This window comes from Aulostomus chinensis, chromosome 7, assembly GCF_037954235.1.
Source record: "Aulostomus chinensis isolate RoL2024-O1b breed Wild chromosome 7, RoL_Achi_v1.0, whole genome shotgun sequence".
Lineage (NCBI taxonomy): Eukaryota > Metazoa > Chordata > Actinopteri > Syngnathiformes > Aulostomidae > Aulostomus > Aulostomus chinensis.
The window spans coordinates 29,790,095-29,812,534 of record NC_141326.1 but is presented as its reverse complement, the minus strand read 5'-3'; the positions used below and the strand labels follow the sequence as shown (position 1 = coordinate 29,812,534).

Genomic DNA, 22,440 nt, shown 5'->3' with positions numbered 1-22,440 from the left:
TTTTTTTTATTTTGTGACCTTTCAGTTTTATAGAGCAAAGTTGTTTATCAAAACTTGTTCTCACAAACAGCAACACAGAACCGGAGAACCAGACTTTGTTCATGTCGGGAGTTTAAAAGCTGCTAATTCAAACCCAGATTCTGACCCCAAACTTCCCCACCACTGCATCGACCCGCTGACGTCCAGAATGTCACACACACTCCAGCGCCACAGGTTCAAAGCTTGTTACACACACACACACACACACACACACACACACAATAAATAACGCACAGGTGGCAAACATCGATAAATAAAATCTGGCAAATTTTTCAAAGTTCAAGGAGGGTGAATTTGTTCAAACACCGCCAGCGTTCCAGACGACCCGAGCGCTGCCGCCGTCAGCAGAGGATCAATAATCGATCAATCCTCCAGAGGCGGCACGTGGAAGCTGATCAGTTGCTCAGATCCATGCTAGTGGTGGAGGTTCTCTCAGCGACGGGTTCTACCGTCACCGTGGCAACCGACGAGCTCCACAGGGCTGCAGCAACGCCTCATGGATGTTTAGCAGATTCAAAGATTCAACGCCAACTTTCTTTTTCTCATCAATTCATCGCTGCTTCCACTCTTGAACCTGAAACGTTTCCCGGTGCTTCTGAGCGTCGGACGGCTGAGGGAAGGAGAACAATCGGCCGAGGAGGAGGAGCCTGAGGCGGAGCTGGAGTCAAATCAACTCGCAGCTCTCAGGCTCAGATTTCTGATCATGAATTTCAAATCATTCAGTCATGATTTCAGTTTCTGGCTCCACCTGCTGGAGGACCCGAGCAGATGGAGCCAGCAGCAGCGCTCGGCCGCCGCCACGGTGGCCACTTGCGCTCCTCCCAGTTTGACACTCTGAAGGTCGTTGGCTGATCTGGGAGGGCGGAGTTTGAATGAATGCAAAATTAGTGTGACGGACGCTTTCAGCTCCAAAGTTCAAAGGTTTGGCTTCTCTGCTTCCAACCGTCACAAAATAAGCCGGAGAATGAAACCTGTAGCGGGAAGAGAAACCCTGATGCGATTGGCCAGGAGCTCCGCCCAGAGGGAGCGCCTCCTGACTACCATCATCCCTCCGAGTCTGGGGACGCCGCTTCGCTCCCACCTCCGTCAGCCATGTTGTTGCTGCTGGAGCTTCCTGACCTCGAACTGACAAACATGATTTCAAGGTTTCTGTCCACTCAGCAGTTTCTTTCCCTGCTGGTTCACAGACGTGAATGTGCTTGTAATTTGATGACATCATCATCACCATCATCATCATGACCATCATCATCATCATCATCACCATCATCATCATCATCACCATCATCATCATCATCACCATCACCACCATCACCATCATCATCACCATCATCATCACCATCATCATCATCATCATCACCATCACCATCATCATCATCATCACCACCATCATCATCATCATCACCATCATCATCACCATCATCATCATCATCATCATCATCACCACCATCACCATCATCATCATCACCACCATCACCACCATCACCATCACCATCATCATCACCATCATCATCATCATCACCATCATCATCATCATCACCATCATCATCATCATCACCATCACCACCATCACCATCATCATCACCATCATCATCACCATCATCATCATCATCATCATCATCACCACCATCACCATCATCATCATCACCACCATCACCATCATCACCATCATCATCACCATCATCATCATCATCACCACCATCACCATCATCATCACCATCATCATCACCATCATCATCATCATCACCACCATCATCACCATCACCATCATCATCATCACCATCATCATCATCACCACCATCACCATCATCACCACCATCATCACCATCACCATCATCATCACCATCATCACCATCATCACCATCATCATCACCACCATCATCACCATCACCATCATCATCATCATCATCATCACCATCATCACCATCACCATCACCATCATCACCATCACCATCATCATCACCACCATCATCACCATCACCATCATCATCATCATCATCATCATCATCATCACCATCATCATCATCATCATCATCATCATCATCCGAACTCGGTCCCATAATGAGAATATTGTTCATTTTATGAAGGAAACCAGAAATTGTGTTAACCGTTGCTGGGAGGACTTGTGGGGCTCCTCCTCCTCCTCCTCCTGACCATCATCACCATCATCACCATCATCACCATCATCATCATCTTCATCATCATCATCAGCTGACTCTTAAACTCTCATTACTAACACAGCTGATACGAGTGCTTGATTCTCCAGTTTCTCCTCTGTGTTGCTGGTGGGGGCTCTACTCCTGCAGGGTGCTCTTGGATACGAAGCGCAGTCCCTCCTCCTTCAGCCGGGCCAGCGCCGGGCCGTAGACCTCCTTCGTCACTGGAACCACGAGGCCCTTGGTGCTGATCTCACCTGCCAGGACGACGCCCACACAGCAGCTCGTTAGTTTACGACACAAAACGGTTTGCAAAAACAAACAAAATAAACAACCAGACCAAATACTTGGTGTTCTTTTTCGGGGAGTTGACATCAAAAGATTCAGGTGTTCGTTTCACCGCTGGCAGAACTCGTCTGATCCGGTTCTTTTTTTCCAAACTGCGACGCAGCAGGAACCAGTCCTGCTCGCCAGAGCTGAACTCACTACTGACCGTCAAGCACCATTCGTGCTGCAATGGCTGCTGGGTATCCGACAGTTTTGGCCATGGCGGAGAAGCCGTTGGGTTCGCCGTACACGACCAGGCTGATGTGTTTGGTCTCCAGCTCGCCGGTTGGGTGGCGAAGCCCCACGTCATTCCTCATGATGATCATGTCCTGCTCGCCCTTACCTGCGCAGGGGAGGAGCAGCAACACTCAGCTTCCGCTGTCACTCATCATTCACCGACACTGAAGAATGAAGCTAAGCCAATGAACACCGGAGCCAAACTGGTGGCGTCGCCGGCGGTTGACTAGATGGGCGTCTCACTGAAGGAGAATCTGGCCTCCAGGTGTTTCGTCAGGGCAGCCAGGACGCTGTCGGCGTGAGGAACCGGCTCCTCGCTCAGCATCCCCAACCTGGAACACCCGGAGACGTCGCTCACAATGAAACAACCTTCACAGCGCAAACTGAAAGCTTCAAAAGAAAATCACTCTGCTTTAACACCGTCAGCGTGGCGGCGGCGGCGACGACCCACACATCCTTGGCTAAATCTAAAGAGATGAGCAGTGGCTTTTTGTTGCTGCTTCACCGGTGAATTAAATAAATGAACAAGTCACTGAGTTTGAGCGGAGCTTTTCACTCTTTGAAGGAATGTTTCCTCGGTTCATTTTTACCGAACGAGGAATTTACATTTCAATGCCAGCGTGGCTCTCTTCGCCTCGCCGCCGCCAACGGCGGAACAAAGGTAGCGCAAGGCCTTGGTCTGAAGAGACCCTTTGAAAAGTTGGTTTAAATTGAAGAGTGAGCACACTACACCACGGGGGGTGGGTGGCCTCAGCCCCGCTCTCAGCCCGCCGCCACCGCCGTCAAACTGATTGAAGGGCAGCAGACGTCACCATCCAGCTCATCGGCTCACAGCGTGGAACCGACCACCGCTCATCGAAGCGAAGGTTCCACTGCTGTCACTGCCAGGACACAGTTCCTCAGTGCCCACCCCCCCACGGATTTCCAGATAGGAAACGTTGCCTCTCACCATCTCAACGAGTCCATCTTGAAGTCGTCCTTCTCCACGTGTTGGTGCACGGCGTCTTCAAAGGCTTCCTGCGACACGGCGGGGGAGAGTCGCAGCTGCTGACACAGCAGTTCTTTCTGAGGACACATGAGACCACAGGGGTCATCTCCTGCTGCTGCTCTCCAACACCCTCAAGGTCACCCCAAGATCACCCAGGTCACCCCAAGATCACCCAGGTCACCCCAAGGTCACCCCAAGATCACCCAGGTCACCCCAAGATCACCCAGGTCACCCCAAGGTCACCCAGGTCACCCCAAGGTCACCCCAAGATCACCCAGGTCACCCCAAGATCACCCAGGTCCCACTCGGGTCACCCCAAGATCACCCAGGTCACCCCAAGATCACCCAGGTCACCCCTAGATCACCCAGGTCCCACCCGGGTCACCCCAAGGTCACCCAGGTCACCCCAAGATCACCCAGGTCCCACCCGGGTCACCCCAAGATCACCCAGGTCCCACTCGGGTCACCCCAAGATCACCCCAAGGTCACCCAGGTGCCACCCAGGTCACCCCAAGGTCACCCAGGTGCCAACCGGGTCACCCCAAGGTCACCCATGTCACCAAGGGCGAAGCAACTCTGAAGCCATGTTTGAAAAGGTCCACCTGCAGGGTCTGACCTGGTGTCAGGACCAGCCGCAAGGGTCAGTTTGGTTTCAGGTGCCACCGAGGCCCCTGAACTCAGGAGGTTCCATGCCAGCGGGAAAAGGCTCACGTGATGTAGCACACGCGAGCACGCGAGGTCTGCTGAGTTGGGTTTTTCAGGACTTTTGACACCGTAGTCATGAGGAGTACAAACAAATATCAGTTCAGAAAGACCCAGACCCAGACTCAGACCCTGGCCCTGGCCCAGACCACTTAGACTCGGCCCTGAAGAGCCCCTGTTCGTGTGGTGGTGCTGAGGCCTGAACGGCGTCCTCCAGGAGGTGTGGTTATCGTTGTTGTAGCTGAGCGCCAACATCTAATTATTAAATTCTATTTTCTATCACCTGGAAAACATCCAAATATGGACCCAAACACACGTGACATCACTGGTTCCAGTGTCTGTCACGGTCAGACACATGTTCTCCGTTCTACTGTCATGTCATACGTTCCACGACGAACAGTCACATGACGGGGCTGCAGGATGAGCTCACCCGTCGCTCCACTTCCACATTTAAAAGACTTTTTTTCAAACTGCTAATCTCCGTTTAAATTCTGCCAAACATCCTGAACAGAAGCTTCGTCCTTCTCTTTTATCTGAGGAGCATAAAAGACGACAAACAGCATTCACAGGCGACGCTCATCGGCGTCAGAGCGCCTCGACTCGCCGCAGCCTTGATTCAACGAGCTGCTATTGACTGTAATAAACTCTTCAGCAAAGCTACTTTCACCGCCGGCGCTTGAAGTGGAAGCGCCAGCAAAACAGCTGGTTTATGAAAGCGGGAGCAGACAGAAGCAGGAGGAACTGCTCACAGGCTGCCACTCAAACGCCTCTCCGGATGTTTCCACCGGCGCCCGCGGCTGAACGAGCCGCTGACTTTGGATTCGATCGTTCACAAAGAAAAGGAGGAAGATAAGAAAAGTGGGGTTTACGTAACGCGCACGGACAAACACGGGCACTCGAGCTGGCGATGACGGCGTCTTTCATCTACGACCATTTCAATATCAAGCATTTGTTCTGTCAGACTCATTTCCTGTCTCCACTAGGCGGCGCTAGAGAACACACTTCCTGTGCGTGGTGTAGCTGGAGATCAGATGAAGACAACACAGGGTCATGTGATCTTTGTTCTATCAGTTTTACTTCCCGTAACCACCAGGTGGCGCCGGGACTTAGACTCAGCTAGTAGACTTCTTCAGGACTCTCACCAACGTTCTGACCATGTGACTCCAGTTACTACTTCCTGTTCTCCCGTCAGTAATCAAACATGGCCGCCTCCTCGCCACGGTAACACCTAGTCTTCACAGTGACCCGTCACCAGGTTCTGAAGGAGGTTCTGAGAGGCTCTGGTCGACCCACTAGGACATCCACACGTATTTAAAAAGTCATTTCTCGTTGCCACTGAGTGGCGCATTCTTCCTCTGCCTAGGCTCCGCCCCTCCACCAAGGTGGGTTTAAATTCAGTCGCGCACTTGTTACGAAATCTTTTTGTCAAACACACAAATGCTGATGACAACACCACCTTCAAGGCAGCAACTAACAGGAAGTACCAAAGTTCTGATAAAGTCGTGACGACACACAGAACCGTTCCACGATTTGTGGTTCAACTTGGCGTCTGCGTGGCGGTGGACGGCGCTCGGCGCAGGTTCTCACCCAGGAAACTGAAGAAGAGGTCTGCTGCAGGAGGGGGCAGGACTCGGCGCTGATCAGACCCAGCTGGACGAACCCGCTCATGGCCTTGGAGAAGCCCTGTAAGACACAACCAGAGGACTCACAAACGCCGCTGACACCGATGAGGACAAATCTTCCCGCTCGCCGCCATCTTCACGCCCCAGGGGCTCCTTGCCAGGAGCGCTGATGATGATGATGATGTTTTACACCCTCGTCAACGATCAGCACAACTCATGTCCCAATGGATCTATTGATCGTTGATCAGGCCGAGAGGCTGAAGGGAATTTGTTGTTGCAGCCTTGTTTACAGGAGTTGTGATGATGCACCTGTCGGGTCACATGACCACCAGACTCTACCTGGAAGCGCAGCGTTCCCCTGATCAGCGTGTGCGCCGTCTGGATGCCGTACGGTTCTGCGTAAATGGTGCTGTCACGATTGGGAAATCCCTCCAGATTGAAGCCGGGAAGGAAATCCATCGGCACCGCCGAGTCCATCAGAGCGCCGCCAGCCGGGACGCTGACCACCTAGACGGGCACACGCACAGGTGACTCGGCACCACATAGACGACTTGTAATGAAAACGAATGACTGGCTCTTACCTGGTTGTCCTTCAGGAAGATGGCGGGGCTGATGGTGTTGAGCAGAACGCCATACGGACTCCAGCTGAACTTGTAGCGAAGCGGATTGTCGGAACACTCCGGAGAAGGAAGTCCGCCACAGAAGGAGCTGTAGGACTCCACCTGCAGGGCAGCAGAGACGACTCACACGTCAAGGTGAATGACATCACCTCCTGGTGCCGTGACGCCATGTTTACAGCCTCAAGTTGTTGTGGCCACCATCGTCTCAGCCCGTCACTAGATGGCCACGCCCTGAAGCCCACGCTGTCACGTGCTCTGACGCTGGGAGACTACAGGAGCTGTCAGATCCCCCTTGGTCGTTCGTCTCACGCAGGATCCACTTGTGCCATGCTACCTGCACACCCTCATGACATCACGCTCAGGTGAGCACATGATGAAGCAGTAAGAAACCAACACACGTCTGGATGTACAGGTGCAGCAGTCAGCTTTACACCTGTGGACCGCAGTGGCGTGCGCTAGCTCACATTAGCCTCAGGGCTACGTAGGAAGTCAGCTGCCTTCGCCGGCTGCTGCAGTTCCGTCTGGTCAGCACCGACGTAACCGTCCGTGTCCGTGTCCGTGTGTGTGTGTGTGTGTGTGTGTGTGTGTGTGTGTGTGCGCGCGCGCTGACTCACTGTGCAGCCATCAGCTTTGGCCTGGTCAATACACTCCATGGCGAGCATGTGGTCGATGCCCGGGTCCAATCCCATCTCGTTCACGATGGTGATGCCTGCCTCCTCGGCACTGACACACACACACGGTTTAAAAAACGTTCACTTAACAAACGCACAGGCCACTCACACACCTGTGAAATCCCATTTCCAGTTTTATATGTTCATTTTTTTCAATCAGTTTCTTCCAATTTATTGATTACCTTCATCTTTTTGAACCTTCAAGTGTACTAATTTATCAAACGTATTGATTCATTCTATCAATGTGACCAGAGAGAAGGGAACTGCTCCTTCAACACTCGTTCTCCGTTGCTGTCCTGAATCTCTCCCTGAGCCTCGCGTGTCTGAGGCGTGTTGCGCGTCACCTGCTCTGCAGCTCCTTCATGGCGGGGCTCAGGTAGCTGGCCGTCACCATGTTCACCTTCCTGCTGATGCAGCGTTTGGCGACGAGCGGGTGGAACGTGTACGGCAGCAGGCTGAGGAGCAGAGGTCAGAGGTCACATCAGGACTGATGGGTGCTGAACAAATATTTAACTTTATGAATCAAACGAGCCTGCAGAGAATCCAGCGAACGCGTAAAACAACACATCAACTTTCAGTGGCAGTCTTTAATTGTCCAAAGTCCCCAGAGACAGACAAGAGACCCGGGCTAGTTAGCTTAGCCCAGTGGCTGGTAGTGGATGGGAGGTGTTAGCATCAGCTAGCTCAGGTCCAGGCCCAGTCAGGAAAGTAGTTCCGGCTACGTGTCTGATTCTACCACTACAACGTGTCCTCATGTTAAACTGGTGTTCATCACCAAGGTGACACACAACCCTCCTGATATTAATGCAGGCAGAGAGGGAGCTACGCTAACACTTCCCACCCACTACCAGTCACTGTGCTAAGCTCCTCCTGGAGGAGGGGCTCTGTCTTCCGTCTGTCACTGGAGACGATGGACAATGAGAGACTTTCTCCAGGTGTTGTTGTGTCCAAGGAACACCTTTGTCCAATGACACTTCCTGGGTCAGATTTCTTCCATGTCAAAGCACCCAAATATGTATGTGCGCGTTAACAACATGTTACATGTGACGGCAGCCGGCACCTGATGACCAGGTCGTGGTCCTTGATCAGGGAGTCTAGGTGTCCCTCCTGGCTGCTGACGTCCAGCATGACGGGGATGGTGTTGGGGTACTTGGCAGCCAGCTCCTCCGCCTGCTTCAGCAGCACAGACGCTGGAGCCAAACGGGAGACGGATCATTGCACCGACACGTCTTCAACGTCCTCCAATGACCGGCTGTTCTGACACACTCACCCACGGTGACCTGGGTCTTCTCGTCCCGGGTCAGGTACTCCACGACGGGTCCGGAGACGTATCCGGAGCCCAGCAGCAGCACTCGCTTCATCCCGCTGGTCTTGGTGATCTGAGCTTTCTCTCTGGGGGACGTCACACACGGCCAGCGAATCAGAACACAACAGAACCGCTTACACAACACAGATGGACCCACAAGACGGGCCAGCACAGAAGAAGCCAGCTCGTCTCTGAACTACAGCTGTAAGCAGCACTTGGACTCTGGATTCAAAAACTCATTCCATCCAAGTACGAAATTAAATAAAAATAAAAAGTTAAATCACAGGTTTCTAACATTCAAACACAAACAAATGGAAAAACAAAGGCGTGAATGTGCAGCTTGAATGGTGGAGCCTGGGTGGTTCAGGGCGTCCGAACTGGCATCAAATAATGCGATGCATTTCCACCCCCGCCCATGAATAAAGTGGAATGTTACCAGAAGTACTGGTACTCTGAGGGTTACTACTCGTACTTGTTGGAATTGATCTCATTAAAACAAGACTTTTATTGGTTCTCATTTAGAAGTTCCATTAAGTTTCCTCACATGCTAATCAAAAACTAGCTTCGTGTAAAATTCCATGTTTTATATCATTTATATTTTTCAAAGGAGGCTTGAAATCAGCCGATCAACGATTGATTTCTTCTGCTTTTATGGATTTCACCAAATGACTCCGTCAGTTTCGTAGACCGGGACCTCGACGATCTCTCGAGGTCGAACAAGTCGAGCCACGAGTTCAGCGGATCGATGATCCCACCTGCAGCTGATTGCTGTCCGGTGATCGGCTTATTTGTCGGTAACGGCTCGGTCCCGGGGAGCGCCGCTGCTTGGTTGCGGTTAGCCGTTAGAGGTCAGTCCTGCTTCCGGTTTCGATCACGCGTTTCACTCCGACTGACTCCGCTCAGCCCCTCGGCCCGGTGACCAGACTTCGGCTCACCTCGGAGACAGACCAGAGCAGTAGAGTCCGGATCCGTGCTGTCCCACTGCCTCGCGGCATTGAGACGCAGGAGTAAAAAAAAAAACAAACTACAGATGTGTGGCTTATTATAATGTTGGCTAGCGAATTATTGGTTGAATTGTGTGTGTGTGTGTGTGTGTGTGTGTGTAACAGGGGTTTAAATACTGTTACACCTAATTTACCCCGGCCGCGTTTACACCTGGAGTGAGACACAGATCCACACCGCTTAGCGAGGACCAAGCGGCGTGTCTGTATTTGATGGACATAGCGTCAACCTGCACACAGCAGATCCAACCATACAGCAAGTGCCCACAAGAACGTCATCATGACATCAGTTTAAAAAACTTCTGATTGCAAAAACTGGACACAGTACGACCACGTGGTCCACGTAACGGAACCACATAAACCCAGAGACCACGATCGAATCAGCAGAATCAGAGCCAGATCACCAAGCCGGGCGGCAGGTGGAGCGCTCACACTGCATGGATGGGAATCAGCTCTTGTTGGGTTTTAGTATTCCTAGTAGTATTAGGAGTTGCGGTTGTAGTAGTGTTAGTAGAAGTGTTGGTATGAATGGTGGATTAACCACCTTTGATTGGTTCTGTCTAGTTGTGCGAGTTGTCGCTTTGCCAGGACATCAGTGACTTTTAGCCTGGAACCCTCAGATGCCACACTGGCGCTCCAGTTGCTGGGTTCATGTTCTCCTCAGACGGTTCCTGGACCTTTTAGTTGATGCTACTGGCGAGATCATGTAGATTCATCGAAAGTGTCTGACCTCCCCCGACCCGATCACCTCAGTGCGAATGAAAGCCTTGTGACATTGACTCTCATGGTCCTTTAATTAAACCGCCACGCACCCAGATTCAGTTGAAAAGTCTGACTCAGCCTCTGGGATTATGTTCATAACAATAACACCATAATGAAGGCATCGCCCCGAGCGCCCGGCAGCATTAGCATCCCACCATGCCCCCCCCCCCCGCCACAAATCCCCCAAGAGTCTGACCCCCGCTCTCATTAGCTGTGGACTAATTGGATGCGACGTTGCACACATGCACAAGTCGCAGCAGGTCTGACTGGAGGTCCGGCAAGCAGTTCGCCCGCCACCGACCCTCATCCTCTTAATTAAAAAAAAAAAAAGGCAGAGACGTTCCCTCAGGAGGGTTTCTCCCTGCGTTTACAGACCCTAAGGAACCAAACACAGGGATTAAGATTTGGTGGCATGGCTTGTCTGGAAATACGATACTTAGGAGCAATTAGTGGGGAAACTCATCATGTGGCCTACATATGAGTGAGGGGAGCAGGCAGAGACACTTCAGCTGTTGTTGTCAAGTGGTTCGATAGCAAAGCAGTAAGCTACGTGAGGAAGTAGTATTCTCTCTGCAACTTGTATTTCGGTGTCCTGTTCTTATAGATTGCGACAAAGACAAAACTGTGTTGTTTCACCTCTAAATATGAGCCTCCAGATTTTAACTACGACAACATGTTAGATCTTCTGTTAGCAACCTTTAGCCAAGAGCTAACGTTATAGCTTCCACCACTTCCTTGCTCATGTTGCCAGTTGTGGTGTTTCATGCTAAGATACACACAGAACTTCCTCCAGTGTTTGTACACACCATAACACTTATTTTCAGACATGGAGGCACTTTACTTTTGACTTCAGCGGTCCTGGCGGCCATTTTTTCCCCACCATCAAACATGATAGCACAGAGGAGGTGATGATATCTACCTCAATGTTCTCATGGTCAGGAAGTTACAACGTGTGACGCGACGGCCGACTGTGATGGAGAGTAAATGTTGGGTTCAGTGACGTAAATATTAGAGTTCACTCAACTGAAGTTGAGGGTTCAAACAGAAGTGAGACGGAGGAATTAATCAAGGAGGAATAAAAAAACAAAGAGTCTCAGAGAGGAAGACGATGAGGATCGAACAGGTAGCAAGGAAACCAACAGCATGCAGGTGAAACACCATCGATGGTCAGATTTTGGAGAAACGGCTCGTTTTCTGTCTGAAGCACAGCGAGGACGGACTCATCCAAGTGTGACCAGCAAGACCAACGCCAGCGCAGCAACTGGAGGAGGAGCAACTGGCAAGTGTCACACGCTGAAGGAGGAGATGAAACCACTGCCGGGGGGGGGGGGGGGGGGGTAAATTGCTTCAGGTTTGCTGTTACTGTTTTAGACACATGGAATTGTTTTATCACTCATCCTCCTGGTCTTGGAGGGAGGGGGGACGGGTTGGAGGGACAGGCTCTAGCAGTCTCCCTCCGCATGGCGTCCTGATCTCAACTCCATACTGGAAACACAGACGCTGATTCTCATCGTCTCATCCAACCCTGGCCCAGACAGCGAACGAGGAACCAAAATGAAACTCAACCAGACAAGACGAGATGCGGCGACGGCGGGTGATTTGATGAAATGTGAGGAAAAAAACTTGTTTCTACCCTTTGTTAGCAAAAGGTCAAACTCCAGCATCAGAGGTTGGCTCGGAGCGGCGGCTTAGTCGCACGCTGGCCAAGCAAGGTGTTAATGCAGAGGCAGGTTGGCACAGCAGACACCAGAGGGCAGCACTGTGCAGGAACAATCACAAGGTCAGCGTTAGTCACTGGAGCGGCACCAGCAGAGCCGCCAGGATTCGGAACACTCCAAACTCAAGTGCTGCAAGCAAGAGTAACCAGCAGGCGACTACAGGGTACTAATACACAGCTGCTAGTTCCTGAAGTGATCAAGTACTACAGTTCAGAACGGTGGCACAGGTGGGCTGCCAGCGGTGGACAGAGATGAAACACTCAATCAATCTGTTCTTTGCTTTTATTCAAAATGGAGGAAGAAAGACTTTTACTTCACTACATTTCCCATCAACCTCTGGAGGCCCAGGGAAGCTCACGAGAGAATAAATTCTGCTGGTCACTCATTTTCCAAATCTGATTTAAATTGTTGCTCTGTTGTTTTTATGATTTAAGAATCTGTAAATAAAAGCAGGCTTTTATTATCTTTTCTTGTATTCTTTTATTTACAGTCTGAGTTGCTTTATATTGTACATCAGCAAGCGAACGGAGGAAGTTTGAGGGCCTGAAAGAAGAAACTCTGCATGAACCTACTCTCCCAGGTCTGATGCTCACATGATGTTTGCATAGAACCCAACAGCCGTTAAGCGTATAACAGCATCCTGCACCCACTCAGTCACCATGGCAACCGGGAAAAAAAAGGCAATTTGGAAAAATAAATCATCAGATCGTTTTCCCTGAGTCGCTTCTCTGGGCGTCCACGTGAAACTGCTGCATCAGCGAGCCTGAGAGCTTCGGCAGCAGGGACAGGGACATTAGGGCTGTAATACTTTGAAACGTCACCTCAGTGCAGTGTTTCAGTACTTGGTCCACGGCTGAGAGCCCCACTAGTACACCAGAACCTCAGTGCTACCCGTCCCGTAATCTTTAGACACGCCATCCATTCAGTTAGCCATGTTACACGCGTGTGCCAAAGTCATTTGTGACATTTTTATAAAACTTTCAGAGTTGAAATATTCTGAAATCCCCTACAAATATAAACATATGTTTCAACAGACGAGAGCACGTCGCGTACTCGCAGTTCAGGCCTCTTACCTTCTTTCTCGAAGTTTTTCGATGTATTCAAACTTGGGGGTGAGCGCGCCATTGGAGGTGATGACGGCCTTCATCAACAGAGACATCCCCAAAAAAAAAATCAATATTTTTTAGCATTTTCAAAAATTAGCTGAAAAATGATGCTCCTTTTTGAGAATGCAATGTGGGAGGAGCTCTGTGACGCGTCACAGTTACCAAGACAACCTGAAAGCTAAATCAGTCTGACGCAAACACCAAGAACAGGACTGACGTGGCGACACCTACGTCTCTGACTTGAGGGCTGAAGTCCTCCTCATCCAGCGGCCGGGTGGCGTCTGACGGCAGCTGGTGGAATCAAACATTAGTCACTGGCAGCAGTTACCTGGTCACCTGGTCACCTGGATGTCTTACCATCTCCCAGATGTAGGGGAAGAGCCGGTCCCCGAAGTACTCGGTTGCCTCGATGGGCAGCTGAGCAGGAAGGTTGTCAATGGAGCACATGAGGATCCCGTTTCCCTCCACACTGCCAGAGAGGAACCACACAGACGACAGGAAGGGGAGGAGCTTAGAGGGCTTCAGACGCTTATGGGATCAAGTCTCAATACCCAGAACATGGCAGGTTTCTGAGGAGGACGTGATTAAATTGCTGGCAATGCTCACAAGTGTCCCATTGATGCCAAGTTGATGGTTCTAGCGTTTGATATTCATGGAGGAACCATGGAGACGGTCACTTCCTGTTGGACATACCTCATCTCTGAAATGCTAACTTCCTGTTGGACTACAAAAACACCATCACTGACATGCTAACTTCCTGTTGTTCAGACCTCTGCAGGCTTGTGCGTCAGTACAAACATGGAGAGTGAAATCTGGTGTGCAAGCGTGGATCTCACCACGGCAACAGATCAGCTGACGGCGAGCGTTTGTCCCGCACCTGTCATGATCGATGTGCTGGTCGGCGTCGTACATGCAGAACGGCTTGTCGATGGTGGTGCACTCGTTCATGAACTCGATGGAGCCTCCCGTGTCAGCAGATATGTCACAGATGGCCAGCAGCCTGCGGAACCCGAGAAGAGACGTGAGAGCCGGACCTGAGCAAACACGCTTGACCTTTGACCTCAAAGACTCCTATAAGAAGTCCTTCAGCCATCATAGTAACGACCACTAGAAGCTGGGCAATCAGGATCGTTTGTCTCTCAACACACAGGAACTAGAGAAAATACTGTAGTTTCTTGCTGGATTAACTTTCTACAATATTCCATCTGATCCTTCAGGTTCTGCAGCTGTTCTAGTTAGCGGCTGATTCTCTGGTAACAGATGTGGGCGCGGCGGCGGCTCCGACCTGTGAGGCAATTCTGGCGAACCCTCGTTGGAAGCAGACGAGGTTTTGAGGGGTCGCATCAGCTTCTGGGCATCCAGCCGTCTGAGGAGTCGGGGGGTGTGAGGGTCCCAGTAGATACCGTTGATCAGGCAGGTGGTGTAGGGCGCCACCTGTGGTGGAAATATGGCACAACTTTTAAGTGCTGGCAATTTGTTATTACAAAGGAAATAATCTGGAGGGAACAACAATGTTCCTTGATTCTCAGCACTCGTTGTCCCTGGAGGTCTGCAGGTTTTGATGGTTATTCAGGTAAAACTAAACCTGTAACATTAGTTTAGTGTTGGACTAGTTTAATGGTATACTAGTTTAATGGTAGTTAAATGGTGGACTAGTTTAATACTGGACCAGTTCAATGGTGGACTAATTCAATTGAAGAAAAATGTTGGGGTAGTTTAACGGTACTTTAATGGTGAAATATTTTGATGGTGGTTTAATGGTAGTTAAATGATGGACTAGTTTAATGGTGGACTAGTGTCATGGTAGTCTAATGATGGACTAGATTAATAGTAGTTTAATGGTGAAATATTTTAATGTTGGACAAGTTGAATGGTTGTTTAATGTTGGACTAGTTTAATGTCGGACTAGTTTATTGGTAGTTGAATGGCGGACTATTTTAATGGTGGACTAGTTTATTGATAGTTGAATGGTGGACTAGTTTATTGGTAGTTGAATGGTGAACCAGTGTAATGGTGGACTAGTTTATTGGTAGTTGAATGGGGGACTATTTTAATGGTGGGCTAGTTTAATGGTGGATTCGTATACTGGTAGTGTAATGGTGGACTATTTCAATGGTGGACTATTTTAATGTTGGACTAGTTTAATGGGAGTTTAATGGTGGACTAGTTTATTGGGAGTTGAATGGCGGACTATTTCAATGGTGGACTAGTTTATTGGTAGTTGAATGGCGGACTATTTCAATGGTGGACTAGTTTATTGGTAGTTGAATGGCGGACTATTTCAATGGTGGACTATTTTATTGGTCGTTGAATGGCGGACTATTTTATTGGTCGTTGAATGGCGGACTATTTTAATGGTGGACTATTTTATTGGTCGTTGAATGGCGGACTATTTTAATGGTGGACTATTTTATTGGTCGTTGAATGGCGGACTATTTTAATGGTGGACTATTTTATTGGTCGTTGAATGGCGGACTATTTTAATGGTGGACTATTTTATTGGTCGTTGAATGGCGGACTATTTTAATGGTGGACTATTTTATTGGTCGTTGAATGGCGGACTATTTTAATGGTGGACTATTTTATTGGTCGTTGAATGGCGGACTATTTTAATGGTGGACTATTTTATTGGTCGTTGAATGGCGGACTATTTTAATGGTGGACTATTTTATTGGTCGTTGAATGGCGGACTATTTTAATGGTGGACTATTTTATTGGTCGTTGAATGGCGGACTATTTTAATGGTGGACTATTTTATTGGTCGTTGAATGGCGGACTATTTTAATGGTGGACTATTTTATTGGTCGTTGAATGGCGGACTATTTTAATGGTGGACTATTTTATTGGTCGTTGAATGGCGGACTATTTTAATGGTGGACTATTTTATTGGTAGTTGAATGGCGGACTATTTCAATGGTGGACTATTTTATTGGTAGTTGAATGGCGGACTATTTCAATGGTGGACTAGTTTATTGATAGTTGAATGGCGGACTATTTCAATGGCGGACTAGTTTATTGGTAGTTGAATGGCGGACTATTTCAATGGCGGACTAGTTTATTGGTAGTTGAATGGCGGACTATTTCAATGGCGGACTAGTTTATTGATAGTTGAATGGCGGACTATTTCAATGGCGGACTAGTTTATTGGTAGTTGAATGGCGGACTATTTCAATGGCGGACTAGTTTATTGGTAGTTGAATGGCGGACTATTTCAATGGCGGACTAGTTTATTGGTAGTTGAATGGCGGACTATTTCAATGGCGGACTAGTTTATTGATAGTTGAATGGCGGACTATTTCAATGGCGGACTATTTTATTGGTAGTTGAATGGCGGACTATTTTATTGGTAGTTGAATGGCGGACTATTTTATTGGTAGTTGAATGGCGGACTATTTCAATGGTGGACTGGTTTATTGATAGTTGAATGGCGGACTATTTCAATGGTGGACTGGTTTATTGGTAGTTGAATGGCGGACTATTTTATTGGTAGTTGAATGGCGGACTATTTCAATGGTGGACTATTTTATTGGTAGTTGAATGGTGGACTAGTTTATTGGTAGTTGAATGGCAGAATATTTTAATGGCGGACTAGTTTATTGGTAGTTGAATGGCAGAATATTTTAATGGCGGACTAGTTTATTGGTAGTTGAATGGCAGAATATTTTAATGGCGGACTAGTTTATTGGTAGTTGAATGGCAGAATATTTTAATGGCGGACTAGTTTATTGGTAGTTGAATGGCAGAATATTTTAATGGCGGACTAGTTTATTGGTAGTTGAATGGCAGAATATTTTAATGGCGGACTAGTTTATTGGTAGTTGAATGGCAGAATATTTTAATGGCGGACTAGTTTATTGATAGTTGAATGGCGGACTATTTTAATGGTGGACTAGTTTATTGATAGTTGAATGGCGGACTATTTTAATGGTGGACTAGTTTATTGATCGTTAAAAGGTGGACTAGTTTAATGGTGGACTAGTTTATTGATCGTTAAAAGGTGGACTAGTTTAATGGTGGACTAGTTTATTGATCGTTAAAAGGTGGACTAGTTTAATGGTGGACTAGTTTATTGATAGTTGAATGGTGGACTATTTTAATGGTGGACTAGTTAATTGATAGTTGAATGGTGGACTATTTTAATGGTGGACTAGTTTATTGATCGTTAAAAGGTGGACTAGTTTAATGGTGGACTAGTTTATTGATAGTTGAATGGTGGACTAGTTTATTGGTAGTTGAATGGTGGACCAGTGTAATGGTGGACTAGTTTATTGGTAGTTGAATGGGGACTATTTTAATGGTGGGCTAGTTTAATAGTGGACCAGTTTAATAGTAGTGTAATGGTGGACTAGTGTATCGGTAGTTGAATGGTTGACCAGTTTAATGGTGGATTCGTATACTGGTAGTGTAATGGTGGACTATTTCAATGGTGGACTATTTTAATATTGGACTAGTTTAATGGGAGTTTAATGTTGGACTAGTTTATTGGGAGTTTAATGGTGGACTAGTTTATTGGGAGTTTAATGGTGGACTAGTTTATTGGGAGTTTAATGGTGGACCAGTTTAATGGTGGACTCATTTATTGGTAGTTTAATGGTGGACCAGTTTAATGGTGGACTCATTTATTGGTAGTTTAATGGTGGACCAGTTTAATGGTGGACTCATTTATTGGTAGTTTAATGGTGGACCAGTTTAACGGGATGTAACAGACCAACAGCGGCGGCCTCGCTGCCCCCGTGGTGAAGGTCAGTTGTGCACCTCTGGTTTGTGGCTCGTTGTTCAAATGCCACCAAAAACTTGTTGACAAGCCTGTTTGACACTGCTGACTCAAAGGGAGAGGGAGGAGTCTGAGAGACTGATGGGGGCATGTGGCTGGGGGGGGGGGGGTAAAGAAGTCACTCACGCTGGTCCGGAAGTGTGAGGTGTACAGCTCCGGGTGGTTCTCGTACTCCATGGGATCGTATATGCCGTCGCTCTTCCTCATCAGGTGATGGTGGCGGCTCAGAACCGTGGCGAACACTTTGGTCATATCTGTCAGATAAAAGACAGGAAGAAACACAACGTTGGAGACCCATCTTCCCCCAGGACCCCCCCCCCCCCCCCCGGTCCTCTGAGGTTTTGGTACTTAATGACATAAAGGCAAGACAGTTACCGCATAGTTTCACTACATCCTTAAAGACTGAGCTCCAGAGCCAAGGAGGGTGAGGGGGGAGGGGCATCAGACCCCAGCCCCCCCCCAGCCTGTCCTGCCCATCGCTGAGATCATCATATGTACCAGACGGACCCACCTCCAGTCTCACAGACGTCCTTCAACTCGTGAGGTTCCACGTACTCGACAGGAAGCTCGTTGATGATGTCCTGGGCCCCCTGCAGAGAGGAAAGCATGTGTCACTCCTACCGTCCTGTCTCACGCGTCTCAGCAGAACAGTGAGCGCCGATGTACCTTGGAGACATTTCCAGTTCCGGTGAAACAAAAGGTCACAGGGCCGATAGATTTGGGCATGAGCCCCATGGAGATCTCGTACCCACAATCCCTCACTGCCTGGATGGCCTGGCTGACGTTCCGGTAGTTGTGAGCCATTCCGATGTGCTGCGAAGAACACGGCAGGTGAGATCCGGCACACTGATCCAGGGTCAGTGGAGGGAAAGAAACACAACCACGCAGTCCTTCACGTTAGCATGTCAAGAGCAGGCACCCTCTTACCATGAAGGGGGTGTGGTGGCCCAGAGCCAGGAAGCGCAGCCCCAAACCGTGCAGGATATTGATCATCCCTGAGGAGCAGACAAGACCACCCGGGTCAAACCACATCCACGAGAAACCCAACAAGCATCGTGGTTCTGGGTTCTACGTTGTACCTGCGACACCGGCCCACTGCCCGAATGCTACGATCCGGTAGCCGTTAGCGTCCACCATCTTCTCGTAGTCAATCAGACGAACTTCCTGTGATCACAAAATACGACATTCCAAACAACGCCGCAGTACGGAAGACAGAACCGTCCTGTTCCAGCACACCAGCTTAGAACCCTTTCATAACATCACGGCTGATTTGGTTCTGTTGACTAGCGAGAGGTTTTAGACTTTCACAGCAAAAATAAGCTAAACTTTTAAGTGTTCAATAAAACCAACGTCAGTACAAAATTTAAATATGATAGATTTAAAAAAAAAAATTTAATTTTCAGGAAATTTTTAAACATTTTTTTTACTTCTTTAATTAGGACCGTTGTTATTATCACTTTACATCTGGTGGGCGGATTCTAGCCCCCCAACCTCACTTTGAGCAGCCCTGCGATTGACCGAAAGACGAGTACGCGACTATTCAACAGTTATTCACATACATGTTTATTACTTCCTGAATCAATTAAAAAAAGTATTTAACTTTCATTTTAAACCTCCAATGTGATGGTCAGCTAACAAGCCACATCAGTCGCCTGCTGATGATGTCACAACCTCTGAAGCAGGAAGTTGCTACAAGCATAAAAACATTCTTATTTCTGTTTGACATGAAACACGGTTCTCTACAGCACGCGTTTTCCTCTGGCTGCCGAGGTTAAACGTGTTCTATGGCCATGGCGCCGAGGCTCGACAAGCCGAAGATGGCGGGCATGGTGACATCATACACTGACACGCGGTCAGACATGTTTTCTCAGGAGCTGCTTCTTCTCTCCTGCGGGCTGAAGGTCAGACACAAGCTGCCGCCATACTTTTCGAAGACTAAACAACTTCCACGTTCCCACAGACGACGGCGACCTTCAACTGTCACCTGTGTAACAGAAGCAAGTGGCACTGCATGGCTTCAAGGACCCGCCAGAAGTCAGGTGATGCCAGGTCAGGGTAAAACGGCGTGTTGTACGTGTCATAACCAGCCTGGTATGATGTTATTGATGTGTCTCACATGCTCGGTCATGAGAGAATCTAAAAGCGTTGCCTTCATCTTGCTTTCATCATCGCTCTCACTCCATAGGAGCTTCAGAGCGGCGCTGCCGTGGTCACTACTCGCCACAACAGCTGCGGAGCGGCGTGATTGATGTGACCAGCAGGTATGAAGATTTACAGGTGAATTCTGATTGGCTGTCAGTATCTCTGGTCATCATTGTAGTTGTCAACCGTCCACCTGACAGACGTTTCAGACAATGTTTATCGTTGCGGTTCTCGGCGTGGGCGGCGCCGACATCGTGAATGTCAACAGAACCTGGATCGATGTTGATTTTGCCCATCAGCTAATATTTGCTCATCAGGCTGACTGACCTTGGCTGAGGACGCTGCGTGACGCATTCCAGGTGTCTGGTGCGCAGCGGCGGCGGCGGCGACAAGGCTCTCACCTTCTTCAGCAGGTCCTCCAGCAGCCCCATGTTGGCCTCCTGGGCTTTGATGGTGTGTGAGAAGAAGGCGTACGTCTTCCTGGGAATGACCTTCTCCTCCGGTGGCCTCTTCACTCCTATGATGAGCGACGCCTCCGAGATGTCCTCCTGGATGACGGCGCCTGCTTTCATGTAGTACTGGGACCGAGGCACAGACATGACATCATCACGTCAGGAGAAAAAAAACACACACACACAAAACAGCTGTTTGCTTTCCTTCTGTCCAGCGTTTTCCCAGAATCCCCTGCTTCACCTTCTCATGGATGGCCCTGCGGTTGGACGGCTGCACCAGAACTTTGACTCCGGCGTGGGTGAGCTCCCTGACGTGGCGCGGGGCCAGCGGCGCCCTCCTCTCCCAGGGGTTGATGTCTTCACGGCGGATGGCGATGATGGTCCCTTGGTGCTCATAGCGGCGCTGGCCTGCGAGGCAGCTCGGCGTCCTCTTAGCACGACTGAAGAGACGGAACATGACTCCGCCCTGGAGACACGGACGCAGCATCTCAGACAAGACAAACACCTCCACTTCAAACTTAAGGGGGAACATCATTTTTTCTTCTCACATGTTGCTTCCCTCCTAACTTCTTAAATCAAAGTGAGAGTTGGAGCCGAATCGTTCGAACGGCGCCGGAACCAAGCAGCAGCCGAGCTGCCGCCGGCCCGCGAACCTCAGAATGGAACCGACGGGGTAACCGGCTTCCGTCCCGATACGCCGCAGAAACTGCATTTAGTCTGATGACGTGATGGAGACACCGACCTGAGGGTGGCGAGGTGTGGAGGAGCCACAGGGTGTTAGCATCCACAACTAGCTTGACTCGCTCAGGGTGGGAGGTCAGAGGTCACGCAGCCACTCAGTCCAAAATGTAATCAAATTTAGTGTCACAGCAGAAACACCTTGTGTCAAAGCTGCTGCCTGACACCTGTTGAGTCCCGCGAGAAACGTAAACTGCTGCGGGAACCGGAGCCGGTAGCTGTACCGGACCCCCCTCCCACACACACTGACCTAAAACAAGTCGACCTGCTAATGGAGTTCCGTGTTGCCCACCTCCCCCCTCCCCCTCCTCAGCTCTCATTTCCCTCGGCGCCGGGATCTGACCCGCCTCAAACCACGCAGGAACTTTCGCCACGAGCGAGTGATCGATCCGCGGATCGATGATCGGCTCCACGTGGAGCAGCGACCAGCCGGACCCACCTGACTGACCGCTTCTTTTCCACCTCGTCGGGTCTCGGTGAGGAAACGTGACGGTGGATCACATTCAGCTCCGGAGAGTCACGCAGAGGTGACCACTCAACTTTCAACACGCACGTGCACACACGCACACACAAACACGCACAAGTTATCCGCTTCCGCTTACGATTTCAAAATAAAACGCCCAAGTGTTCAGAATTAAACAAGTGTTGCTATTTTGATACGTAGTTTTCTCTCTCTCACTTTGTTCTGCTCTGACGTAGTATCTATGTATTTTTACTTCATTATTTTTACTCATCTGTATTTTACAATAATCATTAAATTTATTAAAATAAAATAAGAGTGGGAGTAATGTTTGAATTCATTATTGAGTTTTCAGGGTTTCTCTTTGGTTGTAAACTGAACCTTTGAAGGATGGCATGAGCCACATATAACCAGGAGTGTACATTTACTACACTGTGGATTCACTACTTTGAGTGTATACAGTAAATACATACAAGACTAAAACAACCATATGAGCACTGTTTCCTGTGTAACAGTCAAATTCTCTCCTACAATATAATGTTTGTAATATACAAGTACTGTATATCAATACTAAATATGTGGGGAAAGAACCTTTTATTCCTTTCCTCTTGTTTTAAAAGGT

The 22,440-nt window shown here is 49.0% G+C and overlaps 1 protein-coding gene across 2 annotated transcripts; it reads right to left on the bottom strand.

The window, feature by feature from the left end:
- Positions 1-232: 232 nt before the first annotated feature.
- On the bottom strand, positions 233-21,956 carry aass (aminoadipate-semialdehyde synthase). Of its 2 annotated transcripts, none has more exons than XM_086209827.1 (24): positions 21,798-21,956; positions 20,862-21,086; positions 20,570-20,746; positions 19,106-19,190; positions 18,954-19,021; positions 18,693-18,839; positions 18,538-18,616; positions 18,153-18,280; positions 14,538-14,686; positions 14,130-14,252; positions 13,610-13,721; positions 13,484-13,543; positions 13,220-13,287; positions 8,630-8,751; positions 8,420-8,549; positions 7,704-7,814; positions 7,303-7,411; positions 6,650-6,790; positions 6,408-6,575; positions 6,034-6,129; positions 3,706-3,821; positions 3,000-3,088; positions 2,686-2,862; positions 233-2,449 (listed from the first exon to the last, which is right to left on the bottom strand). In XM_086209827.1, exons 2-24 carry the CDS (start codon positions 21,075-21,077, stop codon positions 2,331-2,333), a joined length of 2,790 nt encoding a protein of 929 aa, XP_086065953.1. In that variant the 5' UTR covers positions 21,078-21,086; positions 21,798-21,956; the 3' UTR covers positions 233-2,330. The 2 variants fall into 2 exon arrangements, with proteins under 2 accessions (XP_086065953.1, XP_086065954.1); XM_086209828.1 differs by having other exon boundaries at positions 21,807-21,938.
- Positions 21,957-22,440: the final 484 nt, after the last annotated feature.